Source organism: Triticum aestivum, chromosome 4D (assembly GCF_018294505.1).
Source record: "Triticum aestivum cultivar Chinese Spring chromosome 4D, IWGSC CS RefSeq v2.1, whole genome shotgun sequence".
NCBI lineage: Eukaryota > Viridiplantae > Streptophyta > Magnoliopsida > Poales > Poaceae > Triticum > Triticum aestivum.
In genome coordinates this window covers 442,445,557-442,463,733 of record NC_057805.1, presented here as the reverse complement: position 1 = coordinate 442,463,733, position 18,177 = coordinate 442,445,557, and the positions used below count along the sequence as shown (strand labels likewise).

The 18,177-nt window shown below is 45.4% G+C and overlaps 2 protein-coding genes and 1 pseudogene across 2 annotated transcripts; all 3 read left to right on the top strand.

Annotated features, from left to right (window-relative positions):
• Positions 1-8,772: 8,772 nt before the first annotated feature.
• On the top strand, positions 8,773-9,667 carry LOC123100239 (expansin-A19-like). Its single transcript, XM_044522194.1, has 2 exons — positions 8,773-8,902; positions 9,036-9,667. Exons 1-2 carry the CDS (start codon positions 8,773-8,775, stop codon positions 9,665-9,667), a joined length of 762 nt encoding a protein of 253 aa, XP_044378129.1.
• A 1,135-nt stretch (positions 9,668-10,802) lies between these two features.
• Positions 10,803-11,135, top strand: LOC123100238 (expansin-A19-like). Its single transcript, XM_044522193.1, has one exon. The coding sequence runs from the start codon at positions 10,803-10,805 to the stop codon at positions 11,133-11,135; it is 333 nt and encodes a 110-aa protein (XP_044378128.1).
• Positions 11,136-16,420: 5,285 nt separating this feature from the next.
• LOC123100237 (expansin-A19-like) lies at positions 16,421-17,337 on the top strand (annotated as a pseudogene).
• The last annotated feature ends 840 nt before the right edge of the window (positions 17,338-18,177 follow it).

Below are 18,177 nucleotides of genomic sequence, written 5' to 3'. Positions count from 1 at the left end.
ATGTGGCACAGGTTATCTATGTGAAGGACATGTCTACCAAACCGAGAAAAAGATAAGATAAGGAAGTGAATACACCATACGATGAGCCAAAGCGCCACATAGTTCTTTCAGGAAAAAGGGACATCGTGGGAGTGGAGGGCAAGACAGACATGTCTGAAGATTATGAAAAGTTTCATGAAATTCCTCCCTTCAAAGTCAAGGCTGACCCAAGCATCCTGATAAACGATGAAGATTATCCATGGTTACGGCACAATAAGCAAAGGACACAAGCGAAAAAAAAGTGGAGACTTTCTCTCCACAACTATTATGATGATACCATGCCAACTTTCAACCTTTTCGTAGTTCATTTGAAATGCCTGTTGTAACAGACGAGTTTCCGTATGAAACCCTGATATCTCGAAACAGATTGTCCGTTTTGTACACGAAGTGCATCCAGTTTTTGCCATAACCCTCTCAACTTTCTTGCACTTGCTATGTGGATGAAATGATGATACCATGCCAACTTTCAACCTTTCCAGAGTTCATTTGAAATGCTTTTCAATTTCAGGGTCTTATAGCTCAAAATAATCAGTGAATGCATGAAAAATAACAAATGAAGTCAGAAAGGGTTGAAAATTGGTGATGTGGCTTTGAATGGTGCATTTTGAACACACAAAAAGTCAGGAGTTCAAATAAGTTTTAAAAATGAAATCCCTTTGTAACAGACGAGTTTCCGTATGAAATCCTGATACTTCGAAAGAGATTGTCCGTTTTGTACACGAAGTGCATCTAGTTTTTGCCCCTCTCAACTTTCTTGCACATGCTATGCGGATGAAATGATGATACCATGCCAACTTTCAACCTTTTCAGAGTTCATTTGAAATGCTTTTCAATTTCAGGGTCTTATAGCTCAAAATAATCAGTAAATGCATGAAAAATAACAAATGAAGTCAGAAAGGGTTGAAAATTAATGATGTGGCTTTGAATGGTGCATTTTGAACACACAAAAAGTCAGGAGTTCAAATAAGTTTAAAAAAATGAAATCCCTTTGTAACAGACGAGTTCCCGTATGAGAACCTGATACTTCAAAACAGATTGTCCGTTTTGTACACGAAGTGCATCCAGTTTTTGCCGTAACCCTCTCAACTTTCTTGCACATGCTATGTGGATGAAATGATGATACCATGCCAACTTTCAACCTTTTCAGAGTTCATTTGAAATGCTTTTCAATTTCAGGGTCTTATAGCTCAAAATAATCAGTAAATGCATGAAAAATAACAAATGAAGTCAAAAAGGGTTGAAAATTGATGATGTAAGTAGAAACCAAATAAAATAAAATAAACTTTAATAAAATATATAAGTAGGAACAAAATAAACTTTTATAAATAAGTAGAAAGAATTATCAAGTATTTTCTGTTCAAAACATTAAAAGCAAAAAAGATTTTTTATAAAATAAATACAAAAAGCAAAAAAGAAAATAAAATAAATAAGTATAAACAAAATAAACTTTTATAAATAAGTAGAAACAAAATAAAATAAAATAAAATAAATAAGTAGAAACAAAATAAAATAAACTTTTATAAAATAAATAAGTAGAAACAAAATAAAATAAACTATAACAAAATAAAAAATAAAGCAACAAAGAAAACAAAAAAACTGGAAAAAAAATAAAAAAAATGCCACCTACTGGGCCACCACGGCCTGAATACGACTAGAAACCCAGCTAGTTGGGCCAGGATTCAGGCCCGCAGAAGGCCTAGCGGGCCCACAGGCAGATACAGTGTGTTTAGGCCCGAAAGCCTACATTTAAGAGGAGCTCGAGAGGGCAGCGGGAGTGGGGCTTATAAACCACTCTCGAGCTCCCTTAACTAGCGAGGTGGGACTAAACTTTCGTGCCGCGACACGGGCAGCACAAGGCCTTTAGTCCCGGTTGGTACCACCAACCGGGACTAAAGGTATGCATTGGTACCGGTTCATGCCAACAACCGGTACCAATGCCCACCCTTTACTCCCGGTTTGTGCAACCAACCGGGACCAAAGGCCTCTGCTTCCCGCCCTTTGGGCTGCTCAAAAGAGACCTTTGGTCCCGGTTGGTGCCACAAACCGGGACTAATGGGGTCATTGGTCCCGGTTGGTACCACGAACCGGGACCAAAGCTCTGGCTATATATACAGCACTTGTCGAAATTTTCATTCAGTTCGTCTTCCCCGCCCCGACGACGCCGCCAGGCTGCCCCTCTGCCTCGCCGTCGCCGTCATCGCCCTGCCTCCGACGTCGTCCCGCGCCGCCCCTACGCCGCCCCGCGCCACCCCGTGCCACCCCTGCCCCGACACCGCCGGCCCTGCCTCCTCATCGCCATCGCCGCGCCCTGCACTGACGTTGTCGCCGCGCCCGCTGTCAGCACTGCCCCGATCCCCTCCTCCTCCTCCCTGTACTGGCCGCCGCCGCTGCCGCCGCGCCGCGGCGCCCCCTATGGTTTTTTTAGATTATATGTATATATATGTGTGTGATTATACGTATGTGTGTATATATGATTATATGTCCTGTTTTTTCAGATTTTTTATTTGGGTTGTTAGTAGATATCGATTTTAGGTTAGTGCATTTTAGGTTAGTGTAGAGGAAAAGGTAAAATAAGGAAAAGGAAGAAAAGAGGAAGAAGGAAAGAAGGAAGAAGAAGAAGAAGAAGAAGAAGAAGAAAAAGAAGGAGAGGAAGAAGGAGAAGAAGAAGGAGAAGAAGAGGAGACGAAGAAGAAGAGGAAAAAAGAGGAGAAATCTTATTTTCTATTTTTTCTTCTTCTCCTCTATTCCTTTCTTCTTCTCCTCTTTTTTTTCTTCTTTTTTTCTTCGATCTTCTCCTCTATTCCTTTCTTCTTCTCCTCTTTTTTTCTTCTTCTTCCTCTTCTTATTTTTTATCGGGTATGTCGTTCTCGATATACCCCCTCCCCGATAACTTCGACATGAGGGGGGGTCGATAAATAATAGAACTAGTTAAACTAGTTTATTTTTAGTAAGTACTACTTTATTTTATTTATAGTAAGTGCTTAGTAGTTGAACTATTGATTTAATAAAACTACTTTATTTTACTATAGAAGTAGTTTATTTTTAGTAAGTACTACTTTATTTTATTTATAGTAAGTGCTTAATGAGTAGTTGAACTAGTTGATTTAATAAAACTACTTTATTTTACTATATATAGAAGTAGTTTATTTTTAGTAAATACTACTTTATTTTATTATAGTAAGTGCTTACTAGTTGAACTAGTTGATTTAATAAAACTACTTTATTTTACTATATATAGAAGTAGTTTATTTTTAGTAAGTACTACTTTATTTTATTTATAGTAATTAATTGCTTAGTAGTAGTTGAACTAGTTGATTTAAGAAAACTACTTTATTTTACTATATATAGAAGTAGTTTATTTTTAGCAAGAAAATTAATAGAACTAGTTTATTTTTTTAGTTCAAGCAATTATTCCTGCATCGACGTCGACGATGTCTATCCCGCATCCTCGTCGTCGACTTGGCGGACGAGGCGGGCTTGATCAGAGGGGCCATGTCTGGGACTGGGCTCCGTCGGGCTGGTATTGGGAGGTGCTACCTTCCGGGGGGCGTAGGTTGGTGAGGAGCCAGCCCGTCGTTGATCCGATCCTTGTTTGGTGGCGGTCGCGTGGGCCAGTGACGGTGCTGAGGCTTCCGGACACCGTGGAAGTGGTACGTTACCGTGTCAGCGAGGAGGACGAGCACGTCCGTCGCTACATGGTTGCGTTGGAGGGCAGGTACGACAATACCTGGCAGGTTCTTCAGGGACCTCACTGGAGCTATGATCCTGTGATGGTTCCTTCTCTTTAGGTGTCCACCGCCCGCGCCGATACCCGTCGGGCGCTACGGTTCTAGCTGTATTAGCGATGCTATATGTATGATAGTATTCGAGGTGTATTAGCAATAATATTCGACGATGTACGGACGCAAGAGATGATGTAGTTTTGCTTATAATTGAATGCATGCTAATTTGAATACTACTTTATTTTACGATTTGGTTTTGCTTATTGAATGCTCACCGACGGTCGAATATGTACACCACGTGAGCTAAGAGTTTTCAAAAAAAGACTCGACAGACCAATAGTCTGCCTATGATGAATAATAATGATCTAATTTAGGTTTTTTAAGTACATATATTTAATTGTATAAGTTTAATATTTGAATTATGAACATAGGAAATGTCGTACTCGGACGACGAAAGTCTCCCGGGGGAGTGCGACTGGTGCCACGACGACCGAGGTCTGTGCGACAGGCCTCACCTGGACGAAGATCGACGCTTCAACATTAAGCTAGAGGAGACCTTCGATGTTGAAACGGTACGCAACGATGACAAGTGTTTTTTTCGTAATTAAGCACGACTTCAACTATTTCAACGTGTAATTTTCATCTTTTACAATTCGACTAGCTTATCCCATGCCATGCAAGACGCTATGTCTTGGAGAGGATGGGTTTTGAACCATGAAAGTTTTGAAACAAAGAAAAATCACCTAAGGACCCATCATGGTGTAGATTTTGAAGTAAAGTTGTACAATTCTGAGAGCGTAACCCATTTTGGTTGCAAAAAATGGAAGCACTTTGCAAGATGTATGGTTTCATGAGGATATGCTTGTCACCATGGATCTTGGTGATCCTGAAATCGAGCAAGACAATATGGACATTTGGGTCCTTATTGATACGCCTCCAATTCTACCGCTATGTGAGTTTCTCAAACATAGTTATTAGCTAATTTATATTGTTTATTTCAAAATAGTTGACAGCTTATTTCCATTGACAGCTTATTTTCATTCTTCAAAAAATGTGCGGAAGATGGTAGACAGAACCTACTACACCGAAGGCTCCAAATTAACTTATCAGGAGAAAAATCATCTGATCACATTTTGTACTGATCTTGAGAATTACAATATCTACAATCAAACTCCTCAACATTATGGTCAATACGTGCCACTAGTGCATGTGTTGAACAACGGTAACTACTATGGAGATACCCTGGTAAGATTTTTTACTATTACGACATTCGTGCATCTTTTGCATACTTCTAAAACTAGTACATCATTGCTAACCTATGAAGTTATTACTATGTTTTTCAATAGATAATCCCAGAGGATTGTGTGCCTCATTTGATGTATCAGAATGGTAGCCTTGATGTTTTGAACACACAGCCAGGTCATCCTACGAATCTCAACTATCCATACCGGATTTCTAAAAGAAGTGGAGACATGAAAATCAAAGAATGGAAAAAATGTATGGACAGTCGTAAGGAGATTCTTGCAAGCAAAAGGAAGCGAAGCGCAAGAATTGGAGACAAGATGATCTCCATTCTCCATAATGGAGAGTCAGGGTCGATATTGTTTTATGATATTTTACCTTAAAGAGGGTATTTAGGTCCTACCTAATACTGATGATCATGTGCTAAGAACAATTAAGTAGGGTTGGTTCGATGACTACGAGGATGATGATCGTATGACTTGTTATTAATAATGAGTAGAAGTTGTATGATGATGATTAGTAGGACTTATTATTATGATGATGCATGATGCGAGCATGAAGAGTTATTATATATCAGTGGGTGAAATGAACATGGATTGGATTGAAGTGAAGGCAACATGCATGTGGTGCACGTAGAAAGTAGTACTAATCTCCAAACTTGATCAAGTTAGGATTAGTATTACTTTCGACATGCACCACATGTTGCCTTCACTTTAATCTAAGCCATGTTTAGGCATAGCAGTAGCGTTGGTAAACCAAGCACGGAAATAAGAGAGGACACTTCTCTTTGTTAGCTTAGCTAACACACCCTAAATTACCCCCTAAACCAGCCCCTTTCAGAAGAAAAAAAAACAAAAACATCAGCTCCTGCCAGCTGCTGACGCGTGGATGCCTACTGGTCCCGGTTGGTGCCACCAACCGGGACTAAAGGCCCTCCTGCCTGGGCTTGCAGCACCGGCCACGTGGAGCCCCATCTGTCCCGGTTCGTGTAAGAACCGGGAATAAAGGCCTAGGGCTTTACCGAAAAAGGCTTCCGCCCTGTTTATATATAAAGCAATGACCCTCATACAAACGAACCACACAACACAACACCCAAACACACACAGAGAGCAAGATACAAAGGTGCCGGAGATCAGCTAAGCCAACTCGAAGCGGACAAGGGATGTACAACAAGCATCACTACGAAGATGACGGAGCCCTCCACCGAGAACAAGCCACCGTGAAGAACATAGCTGATCGCCGACGAACCATGAGCTCCAAGGTAGTGCCTTCAGGAAGGGCACGACACCGGAGCGCTGACACCACCCGATCCAAAGATCAAGATTTTCATCCGGAGCAACACGGAGAATCAGGAGAGACCGCGACGGAGCCTACAGGAAGGGGACAACGCCCGCGGACGCCGCCACCGTCGGTCTGACCGTGGTCAGACAAGGATTTCACCCCGGTATACCTCTCCATCTCCGATCACCACGGGTCGCCGAGCCCGAGCCACCCCGCCGCCCACGCGACCAAGGTCCCCAGTCCGCACCCGAGCTGCGAGCTCCGCTCACAAACACCGCAGCTCCCACCGCAGAGCCGCCGCCCTGCCACCCGACACCCCCAACGACCGCCCAAAGGAACGAATCACCACCACCAGCAGACCCCCACCATCGTTGGAGCCGCCAGCGCCTCGACAGATGGAGCCGGAGGCAACCAGGCCAGGGAGAAGAGGAGGGGGCGGAGCGGTGCGAGACCTCGACCGGCACACCCCCGCGTCGGTGACGGGTGGGCAGACCACCCATCCCTCCAGCCAGCCTCCTCACGTTGCCCCCTGCAACGCCCCACCACGGCCTCCAGATCAGATCAGCGAGGAGCACGTCGAACACCCGGCTGACGACGAGGACGCGAGACGGTCAGATCCGTCCTGGAGATGACCACAGGAGGTGCCACGCCGGGCCTTGCACATCGGCCACCGGCAGCCGCACGAGCCGCAGCAGATGCACCGCGACCCGCCGGCGAGATGGCCCGCGCCGTCCAAGGCCGCCAAGCCGCGGATCTGGCCGAGCCAGGCCCAGCCGCCGCCCCAGCCCAGGACGCGCGCACGCCCGCGAAGCCCACCACGCCGCCGCCACGTGCTCGCAACCCCGCCGCCAGAGCTCGCCGCCGCGCCCCTCGCCAGCACGACGTAACGCCCGCCGCCGCCGGCTCGCGCCAGCCGCCGCAGGGCGAAAGGATGAAGGGGCCCCGCCGACGCCGACGCCCGCGGGCTTTGCCCGCCGGCGCTGCCTGGCAACGGCGAGGAGGGGAGGCGGCTAGGGTTTCCCCCCCTGGTCGCTCGCGGGAGCGACACGGGAGGGGGAGGGGGAGGAGGGGGAGGGGTCGGCCTAGGGCTTTAGTAACGACCCTTTAGTCCCGGTTCAAAAACCGGGACAAATGGGCCTTACAAACCGGGACAATAGGCCCTTTTTCTACTAGTGAGTGCCACATAAAAGCATATGAATATTTCCAAAAGGTTGATGTTAATAGAAGTTTTCTCATTAAATTTGACACAAAGGAATCTTAACAAAAGAATTCGTACACGAATTTTGATCATAAAATTAAAGCAAAGCACATAGGGAAACTTTATAAGGTGTACACTCATTCAAGTATTCTTTAATAATCCCATTGAATCAAAGGGGCCTTCAAGTAAAGGTTTGTGTAGTCGATTGACCTTGAACAAGAAGCAATGCATGTTGACTACTTCAATGGTTTGCTCGTCTCCGGTAGTTAGTTTAGAAGGCCACATTCAGTTGCCGCGCTTCAAGGATTTGGAGGGAGTTGGGCTTGCAGTTAGAGACAGTTTTAGTTCCTTCACAAAAGAAAAAGACAGTTTTAGTTCGTGTTGGCTAGCGGGAATTGCAGCACTACCTAAAGAACAATTTTTAAGGTAAAAATACTCCGGCTTTCGCTTTCAGCAAGAAGCAAACAAGAGGATGCAATGGATGCATATTGTTTGACTACTTCAATGGTTTGCTCGATATCCGGTAGTTAGTTTAGAATGCGACAGTCGGTTGTGGAGCTGCAAGGATTTGGAGAGAGTTGGGCTTGCAGTTAGAGACAGTTTTAGTTAGTGTTGGCTAGCGGGAATTCCAGCACTACCTACAGAACAATTTTTAATGTAAAATACTCCGGCTTTCGCTTTCAGCTACTTGCCTATCCAGTAGAATATTGTACAGTCCGAATGTAGGTATAGCAAAGAAAATTGAACGGTTGCATATTCTCTGGTGCGAAATACGACTGATGCCTTAATTGAACGGTTGCATCTTCTCTCAATCAGTGTATAGGAAGAAATTCTCTCCCGATACGTTAATTGAACGGTTGCTAATCATCTCTAATTGCTCAAAAGCGAGCTAGCTTTTGCTGCTACTACAAGCTATAGACTTAGTAGACTAGACTCCCGAAGCATGTCAAATTAGTTGTATTCAGTTAACCTATCATTTTGAATGTACTTAATTAAGGAACGACATACCCATCGATCAGACCTGCGTTCGATGATTAGAGCGCGCAAGTCCATCGGTGGAGGTTGCATCCATACGATCGTTGGAACCGCGATCTCATATGTTAGTTAATTAAGACGACAATCATTCCTCTCGATCTCATATGCTAGCTAGATCCTACTTAAGCACCACCATTGTCGCAATCATTCCTCACCTCCAAATCCACTCTCGATCGCCACAATATCTAGCAAGCTAGCTAGCTGCGAGAGAAGCTCAATCATCTCTCCATATTTCTGGGACTCTCGAGCAGAAAGATGGCAGCTGGGATGCGCTTCCTGCAGCTGTTCACCGTCGTTCTCCCGTTCTGCTTCACGCCGGCCAATTCCAACTGGATCCCGGCCACGGCCACATTCTACGGCGGCGCCGACGGCTCCGACACAATGGGTAAGCTAGCTAATCAAGAGTTAATTCCGGCTTGCTCCGGCACCATGAATTTTCCCGATATTACAATTTATGGTACGCATGCAATGCAATGCGTGTGTGCGTGTCTAAATGTGTTTGCATGTGCAATATTCAGGTGGCGCGTGTGGGTACGAGAACCTGTACGTTGCGGGGTACGGGATCAACAACGTGGCGCTGAGCACGGCGCTGTTCAATGACGGTGCATCGTGCGGGCAGTGCTACGTCATCATCTGCGACACCAGCAAGTCGGATATGTGCAAGCCCGGCACGTCCATCACCGTGTCCGCCACCAACTTCTGCCCTCCCAACTGGGATCTCCCCAGCGACAACGGCGGGTGGTGCAACCCACCCCGCCACCACTTCGACATGTCGCAGCCTGCCTGGGAGAACATCGGCATCTACCGTGCCGGCATCATCCCGGTCTTCTACCAGCAGGTCAAGTGCTGGAGGCAGGGCGGCGTGCGGTTCACCATCAACGGCTTCAACTACTTCGAGCTGGTGCTCGTGGCCAACATTGGCGGGAGCGGGTCGATCAAGAGCATGTCGGTGAAAGGGACCAACACCGCATGGATCCCCATGTCCAGGAACTGGGGCGCCAACTGGCACTGCCTCTCGGGGCTAGTTGGGCAGGCGCTCAGCTTTGCCATCACCTCCACCGGTGGCCAATACCTCGTCTTTCAAGACGTCGTGCCGGCCTGGTGGCAGTTCGGGCAAACCTTCACCACCTGGCGTCAGTTCGACTATTAGAACAAACACTATAGTATTATCAACTCATTTCCAGACATATATGCACACTACTAGTATTGTCGAAGAGGTGACGATGTACATGTAATTTCTTATCTGTACCTATGATTGTTTCTTTGATTTATTTTGATTAACTATTCAGTCCTGATCGAGTGGCAATACACTAAAGAGTGAAGACTGAACCGTAAAAATATGCAACCCCACATGTTCAAGGGTTCACTACGAAAATATGCTTCTTTGTTATGTGCGGAGTGTGTGACGCCCCCGATTCAATCGTACACTAATCATGCACGCAAACGTGTACGATCAAGATCTGGGACTCACGGGAAGATATCACAACACAACTCTAAAACATAAATAAGTCATACAAGCATCATAATACAAGACAGGGGCCTCGAGGGCTCGAATACAAGTGCTCGATCATAGACGAGTCAGCGGAAGCAACAATATCTGAGTACAGACATTAGTTAAACAAGTTTGCCTTAAGAAGGCTAGCACAAACAGGGATCCAGATCGAAAGAGGCGCAGGCCTCCTGCCTGGGATCCTCCTAAACTACTCCTGGTCGTCGTCAGCGGCCTGCACGTAGTAGTAGGCACCTCCGGTGTAGTAGGAGTCGTCGTCGACGGTGGCGTCTGGCTCCTGGGCTCCAGCATCTGGTTGCGACAACCAGGAAGAAAAGAAAGGGGGGAAAGGGGGAGAAAAGCAACCGTGAGTACTCATCCAAAGTACTCGCAAGCAAAGGATCTATACTACATATGCATGGGTATATGTATAAAGGTGCCATATCGGTGGACTGAACTGCAGAATGCCAGAATAAGAGGGGGATAGCTAGTCCTATCGAAGACTACGCTTCTGGCAGCCTCCATCTTGCAGCATGTAGAAGAGAGTAGATGGTAAGTTCACCAAGTATCGTCGCATAGCATAATCCTACCCGGCGATCCCCTCCTCGTTGCCATGTTAGAGAGCGATCACCGGGTTATATCTGGCACTTGGAAGGGTGTGTTTTATTAAGTATCCAGTTCTAGTTGTCATAAGGTCAAGTTACAACTCCAAGTCGTCCTGTTACCGAAGATCACGGCTATTCGAATAGATAAACTTCCCTGTACCCATTGCAACCCACCCCGCCACCACTTCGACATGTCGCAGCCTGCCTGGGAGAACATCGGCATCTACCGTGCCGGCATCATCCCGGTCTTCTACCAGCAGGTCAAGTGCTGGAGGCAGGGCGGCGTGCGGTTCACCATCAACGGCTTCAACTACTTCGAGCTGGTGCTCATGGCCAACATTGGCGGGAGCGGGTCGATCAAGAGCATGTCGGTGAAAGGGGCCAACACCGCGTGGATCCCCATGTCCAGGAACTGGGGCGCCAACTGGCACTGCCTCTCGGGGCTAGTTGGGCAGGCGCTCAGCTTCGCCATCACCTCCACCGGTGGCCAATACCTCGTCTTTCAAGACGTCGTGTCGGCCTAGTGGCAGTTCGGGCAAACCTTCACCACCTGGCGTCAGTTCGACTATTAGAACAAACACTATAGTATTATCAACTCATTTCCAGACATATATGCATACTACTAGTATTGTCGAAGAGGTGACGATGTACATGTAATTTCTCATCTGTACCTATGATTGTGTCTTTGATTTATTTTGATTAACTGTTCAGTCCTGATCGAGTGGCAATACACTAAAGAGTGAAGACTGAACCGTAAAAATATGCAACCCCACATGTTCAAGGGTTCACTACGAAAATATGCTTCTTTGTTATGTGTCGGAGTGTTTGCCAAGTGTTTTCCTGCGGGCACTTGACAAATAGATCTTTGCGAGTGCTTTCGAAAATACACCCAGCAAAAAGCTAAGCAACCGCAGAGAATTCAGAGATAGTGTGTATGGAGGAAGAACAGACAGGAACCCGCAACATTCTTGGCTGCATGGGATTTGGTTTGTAGACCAAAAACAAGGGAGGTTTGGGTATTATCTATCTTAGGGTTCAGAACGAGGCTTTGTTTTTAAAGCATGCACATAAATTATATAACAAACATGATATTCCTTGGGTGCATCTGATATGGAATTCCCACTATCATGGTAGAGTGCCACATGCTACTTCTTTGTGTGGCTCCTTTTGGTGGAAAGATATTGCAAGCCTGTTTTGACAAGTTTAGGGCCATTTCTTGGGTAGAAGTCAACCAAAGGTACTATGTCCTTTTTTGGTCTGATCAATAGAGGATGGATGGCTTAGTTGTACGTTCGCAGTAGAGGATTAAGAGATTGTTCTCTTATGCAACAGATATGTTGGTTTCAGCCAAGGAGGTTTTAGACAGTGATGATTTTATACAATCCTTCAATCTACCTCTTTTTGCCCAGGCCTATCAGGAATTTGGGGTTTTGAAGGATCTAATCTCTTCACTCTCAAGAGAAGATTGTAAGCAGGATGCTTGGCTGATCTCCAAGGGAGATGTGCCTTATAAAGCAAAGATTTATTATGACATAGTCCACAATCCTATTGTATCAAATCCTATATTAAATTGGATCTAGAAGAGTTGTTGTACCTTGACTGTCGAATTAAAAAGTTGGTACTTTTAATTTACTCCATGAAAGAACTGAATGATACACAGTACCATTTTCTTTGGTACTAACAGAATAAATGGTAAATCTAGCTTGAATTGTTGGGAAACACTTTCTATCTATAGTCTGATAGAAGTTCAGCGCCAGACCTGTCCAACACCGTCGATTCAACCGAAATCTGACGCCTCACAATTTGTGTTCCTTGACTAAAAAAACATCGGCAATAACTAACTACCCGCAGCCCCCGCACGTAAACCTCTCGCTAATCTCTCCCCTGATCTCTCCCTCGCAGCCACTTCCGGCCCGATCTCCCTTCACCACGCCCAGATCCCCTCACCCCCTCTTCGCACGCAGGTGCCTCCTACCCTCCTCGCCTTCTCCAAGTCATGTCGTCTTCTCCACTGCTGCGACCCTCGGGCGACAACGCTAGTGCGCCATCCTGGCGTTAGGGATCGAGCCTCCTATCCTCATCTATGATTCGTGCTTCGTCAGGTTAAATCAGGTACCTTATATATACCCTTGCCTAGTCATGTTAATTCACCTTCACCTACTTGTGTTCACGAGCATCAATCATGTCAACCAGAATGGAGGATCAGGCAAGGCTAAGCAAGAAGGCGCGCGCGTCTCCGCCACAGCCTGCGGTGCGCTCTGGCGGCCTGACGGCATTCGCGCTCCGCTTGGCAAAAATGCTGACCGCGGGTGACGGCAACGTTGCCTTCTCGTTGTTGTCAATCACCTATGCATATGATGTGCATGCATGCTTGGCGCCTCGTCCCCCGACGAGGCCGCCAGGTTCGTGAGCGGCCTCGCCTCCGACCCATCCGGCTTCGGCGGGCCCCTCATCACCTATGCATATGGTGTGTTCCACCAGTAGAAGATGGAACTCACGCCAGCCTACCTGCACACTGCCGCAGTCGTACAAGGCCTTGATACATACTGTCGACTTCGCCGAGGTCTGCACGTTCATCTTTCTTTTGTTGCCGCTAGTGCTTGATCTGGCATATATTTTTGCTAGTGCTTCGTCTGGCATTGCAATGAATATGTGTGTGCAACGGGTGCTTCTAATATACTACTGTTTTGCACCACATGATAATTTGCTTCCATAGTTTTTTTTTTATTTTGAAACAGTGCTTTCCATCCATAGCTCAATCAAATTCTATAAGCTTTCTGGAATGTAGGTGATCAAACCATCTGTGAGTTCTGCTCGGCGCTGCCCTTGATGACGCGCGGTGGCCATAGCCTCAAGTTGTACGCGCGACATTTGCGGTGTTGTAGAAGACAGAAAAGAGCCTGTGACCGTGCCATGCTTAGTGAGGAGATCATGGGTGGATAAGATAGAGGCTAGTGACGATATTGTCTACAGAATAAACAATGTGCCTCTAGCTTTTAAGAAAGTTTTGATTTCCTTGGATGCAAATTATATTTTCTTCGGAAGCAGATTCTAGTATCTCTAGAAGCAATGTCTGGTTGATGGATTTTTTCTGTTGGGAGCAATTTCATTTTACACTTGAAACAAGTTTTCGGTCGTTGTATTGTCTATACATGGCAAAGAAAATACAATGATATATTGTACACAAATTTTCACTAGATCGAAGCAATCATCCGCTGGCATGAAACAATTTCTCGGCGACTAATGTGACTAAGTTACAAGTTTTTCTGCTTTATTCAACTTGTTTCATGCTTCCTTGGACGCTTGCTTCGTGTACATACGTTTTCTGTACTTCATACAACTTGCTTTCATGTTTCAATGAACGCATTCTTCGAATTTGATCACAACGGACTCCCGGTCCGCAACGGTTGCTGGCTTGTTCAAAATATAAACCACATAGGGAAGCACACAAACAGCGGAGTCAAAAGCAAATATTATGTAGAAGACGTAACAGATGATATGAAGCATGTTAAGTTATGTTGATATGGAAGCAAAATTTTGGCGATCAGAATGAAGCAAATATTTAGGTCCTTCGAAACAATTATTATGATGAAGCACTATGATATCGGAGACGAGAAGGAAGCAAATATTTACGTTGTTGGAAACATGTTATACGAAGCGATGAAGCATGTTAATTTTCAGTGGAAGCAAAAAACTTAGTCGATGAAAGCATAGATTTGGTGCATTGCAAACGAATAGAAACGACTTTTTTGGAGTGTAAAAATAACTTATATTTGCATAGGAAGCAAATTTTGGTACATTGGATGCAAAGTTTGCCGCGTATGGAAACAACTGCATGGTGCGGAAGCTTATTTCGCCACATTGATTATCTTCCGTTAAAATGCAGAATTAGTTTCCTAAGATAAGTTTTGCTTCCTAAAATCATGGATCTGTTCCCTCCAATCACGTGATCAGTGCACAGTTATTAGTATCCTTTAACCACGCAAGGCTATGCACAGTTATTAGCGTGGGGACCATTTCCTATCCAACAAACCATGCGTGGCCACTAGCAGATTGGACGGCTACTATTCTTCTAATCCTACGGTCTTCGACTGGTCTGATGAAAAGCAATTAGCAGTAGTCTGATCCCTAGTGCTGCCCATGAATTGTTACTGCAAATGTTTTGATCATTCAATGCTTCGAGTAGGACATATTATCTTTGGATCTTAAAACAATTTGCCCAACCTTATAGCTACATGGCCTCTTCATTTAACATGATAGGACACAAAATCTAGAAAATTGGATAAGATAAGAATTTGCAACAAATAATGATTGATGGTGCCACATAAAAGCGTATGAATATTTCCAAAATCTTGATGTTAATTGAAGTTTTCTCATTAAATTTGACACAAAGGAATCTTAACAAAATAATTCATGCATGAATTGTGATAGTACAAATAAAGCAAAACACATAGGGAACATTTATGAGGATTACACGCATTCAAATATTCTTTAATAATCCCATTGAATCAAAGGGGCGTTCAAGTAATTTGCAAAGTTTGGTCAACCCGACAACCCTAGAGCACTAATTGGTTTTCTCCACAAATAAGTGATCAACTTTCATATGGGTTTTTTAAGTTAGCATAGACATTGGATGCATGAAGCAAGTTTAATGGTATTCATATAACAAAACCAGCGTGAAGAGTTTCACCTACAAAATATGTTGCAGACATAACTGTCGTATAGTTGCATAATTGTATTTGATCATATGGCTTATTCAGTTGACAAGGATTAAGTAATTAATATATGCTTGTACATGCAATGATGCATTGGTTGTGCTTATCATGTTTTTATGCTGCAATCCTAGTGTAATTCAAACAGGAGAACTGATAAGGATAACCCACATATATAATACAACTATTGAGGAAATATTAGATTAATCAAGTAATCATGCATGTTTTCTCTAAATAAATTAGGCTACCAAGTAATAATGTTGGTTTAGTCGTTTGGCCTCAACAAGAAGCAAACAAGAGGATGCAATGCATGCATATTGTTTGACTACATCAATGATTAGTTCGATCGCCAGTAGTTAGTTTAGAAAGCGACAGTCGGTTGGGGAGCTGCAAAGATTTGAAGAGAGTTGGGCTTGCAGTTAGAGACAGTTACAATTAGTGGTGGCTACCGGGAATTCTAGCACAACCTAAAGACCAATTTTAAATTTTAAAATACTCTGGCTTTCGCTTTCAGTTACTCGCCTGTCTAGTTGAAAATTGTATGGTCCAATGTAGGTCGCAAACAAAATTGAACTGCTGCGTCTTCTGTGGTGCTAAAAAACATACATTGGCTAAGCAGAAGAAAAAAAATCATAAACGTGTACACTTTTCATAGCAGTTCAGTAGAAGCCTCTTGCAGGAATATTTGTGCGCGCTGAACAAAAACGAGCTAAGCTATAGACTTAGTAGAGTAGCAAAACTCTGGAAGCATGTCAAATTAGTTGTATTCAGTTAACCTATCATATTGAAAGTATTCAGTTAAGAAACGACATCTATCTGTCAGACCTGCGTTCAATGATTAGAGCGCGCAAGTCAATCGGTGGAGGTGCATCCATACGATCGTTGGAACCGCGATCTCATATGTTAGTTAATTAAGACGACAATCATTCCTCTCGATCTCATATGCTAGCTAGATCCTATTTAAGTACCATCATTGTCGCAATCATTCCTCACCTCCAAATCCACTCTCGGTCGCCACAACATCTAGCAAGCTAGCTAGGTGCGAGAGAAGCTCAATCATCTACTTACCTGTTTCTGGGACTCCCTCGAGCAGAAACATGGCAACTGGGATGCGCTTCCTGCAGCTGTTCACCGCCGTTCTTGCGTTCTGCTTCGCGCCGGCCAATTCCAACTGGATCCCGGCCACCGCCACCTTCTACGGCGGCGCCGACGGCTCCGACACAATGGGTAAGCTCGCTAATCTAGCGTTAATTCCGGCTTGCCCCGGCACCATCAATTGTCACAATACTACTACAGTACGGTTTATGCATGCTACGCATGTAATGCCATCCATGTTTGCGTGTGTCTGAAACTCTGAATGTGTTTGCATGTGCAATGTGAAGGTGGCGCGTGTGGGTACGAGAACCTATACGTTGCGGGGTACGGGATCAACAACGTGGCGCTGAGCACGGCGCTGTTCAACGACGGCGCATCATGTGGGCAGTGTTACGTCATCATTTGCGACACGAGCGAGTCGGATATGTGCAAGCCTGGAACCTCCATCACCGTCTCTGCCACCAACTTCTGCCCTCCCAACTGGGATCTCCCCAGCGACAACGGCGGGTGGTGCAACCCTCCCCGACACCACTTCGACATGTCCCAGCCCGCCTAGGAGAACATCGGCATCTACCGCGCCGGCATCATCCCCGTCTTCTACCAACAGGTCAAGTGCTGGAGGCAGGGTGGTGTGCGGTTCACCATCAACGGCTTCAACTACTTTGAGCTGGTGCTCGTGACCAACATCGCCGGGAGCGGGTCGATTAAGAGCATGTCGGTGGAAGGGACCAACACCGCCTGGATCCCGATGTCCAGGAACTGGGGCGCCAACTGGCACTGCCTCTCGGGACTGGTGGGCCAGGCGCTCAGCTTTGCCATCACCTCCACCGGAGGCCAGTACCTTGTCTTTCAGGATGTTGTGCCGGCCTGGTGGCAGTTTGGACAAACCTTCACCACCTGGCGCCAGTTCGACTACTAGAACAAACGCTACCAGTATTAGCAAATCATTTCTGGACATATACACTACCACTATTATTATCGACGAGGTGTCATTGTACTTGTAATTTCTCACCTGCACATATGATTGTTTCTTTGATTTATTTTGATTAACTATTCGTTTCCCGTATCAACTGTGAATTGTAGCCTCACTTGTTCAAATATTATTTGGCGTGAAACTACTAGGGAAGATCAATATTTAATATACATCCTCAAATCACTGATGGTTTGTCATGAAGGCAATCATCAGACCTTTACAAACTTACGGGAGCACACCACATGCAAGGATACTTCCAGGAAAGACTCCTCCGCCTAAGATTCCCAAAACTCTAAGGGTAACAAGTTTGGTATAGCACAAGTAGGAAGATCACGATTTTCTTTGGTGGAACTGTAGATCTAGGGTTCCTCTTTGAATCCTCAAATATTTGTCCGAGGAATCAATGGGGGATGAGATTTTTCCGTTCAACAAAGGGGGAGGGCGGCTCAGATTTCCAGGATTGGGTCTAGAGGTAGAGGAAGGGTGGCTTATATAGCCCCCTTTAAATGAAATTGTTACCCCTACTTGCAGCGCAATCCAGAGGTCAGGGGCCGGAGCCCTTGAGATCAGCCCTATCCAGAACCAAAACCTGAGGATCGGTATCCCGGAAATCCTAGGTATGGAGCCCTAGAGATCCAGCCTACCCAGAGAAGGTGACATTGGGTACCCCGAAGATCCAGGGGTCAGGGTTGGAGTTCCGGGTGTCCAACGGCGATGCCAACTGGACCCTCGAGATCCGGGGGCCTTGGACCCTTGGAGTTCCGAGGTATACGGAGGGGATGCCAG

Bases quoted from the DNA above. Each gene is read 5' to 3' on its own strand.
- LOC123100239 (XM_044522194.1), top strand. From the start codon at position 8,773: ATGGCAGCTGGGATGCGCTTCCTGCAGCTGTTCACCGTCGTTCTCCCG. The intron at 8,903-9,035 runs GTAAGCTAGCTA...TGCAATATTCAG, and splicing joins CGACGGCTCCGACACAATGG to GTGGCGCGTGTGGGTACGAG.
- LOC123100238 (XM_044522193.1), top strand. From the start codon at position 10,803: ATGTCGCAGCCTGCCTGGGAGAACATCGGCATCTACCGTGCCGGCATC.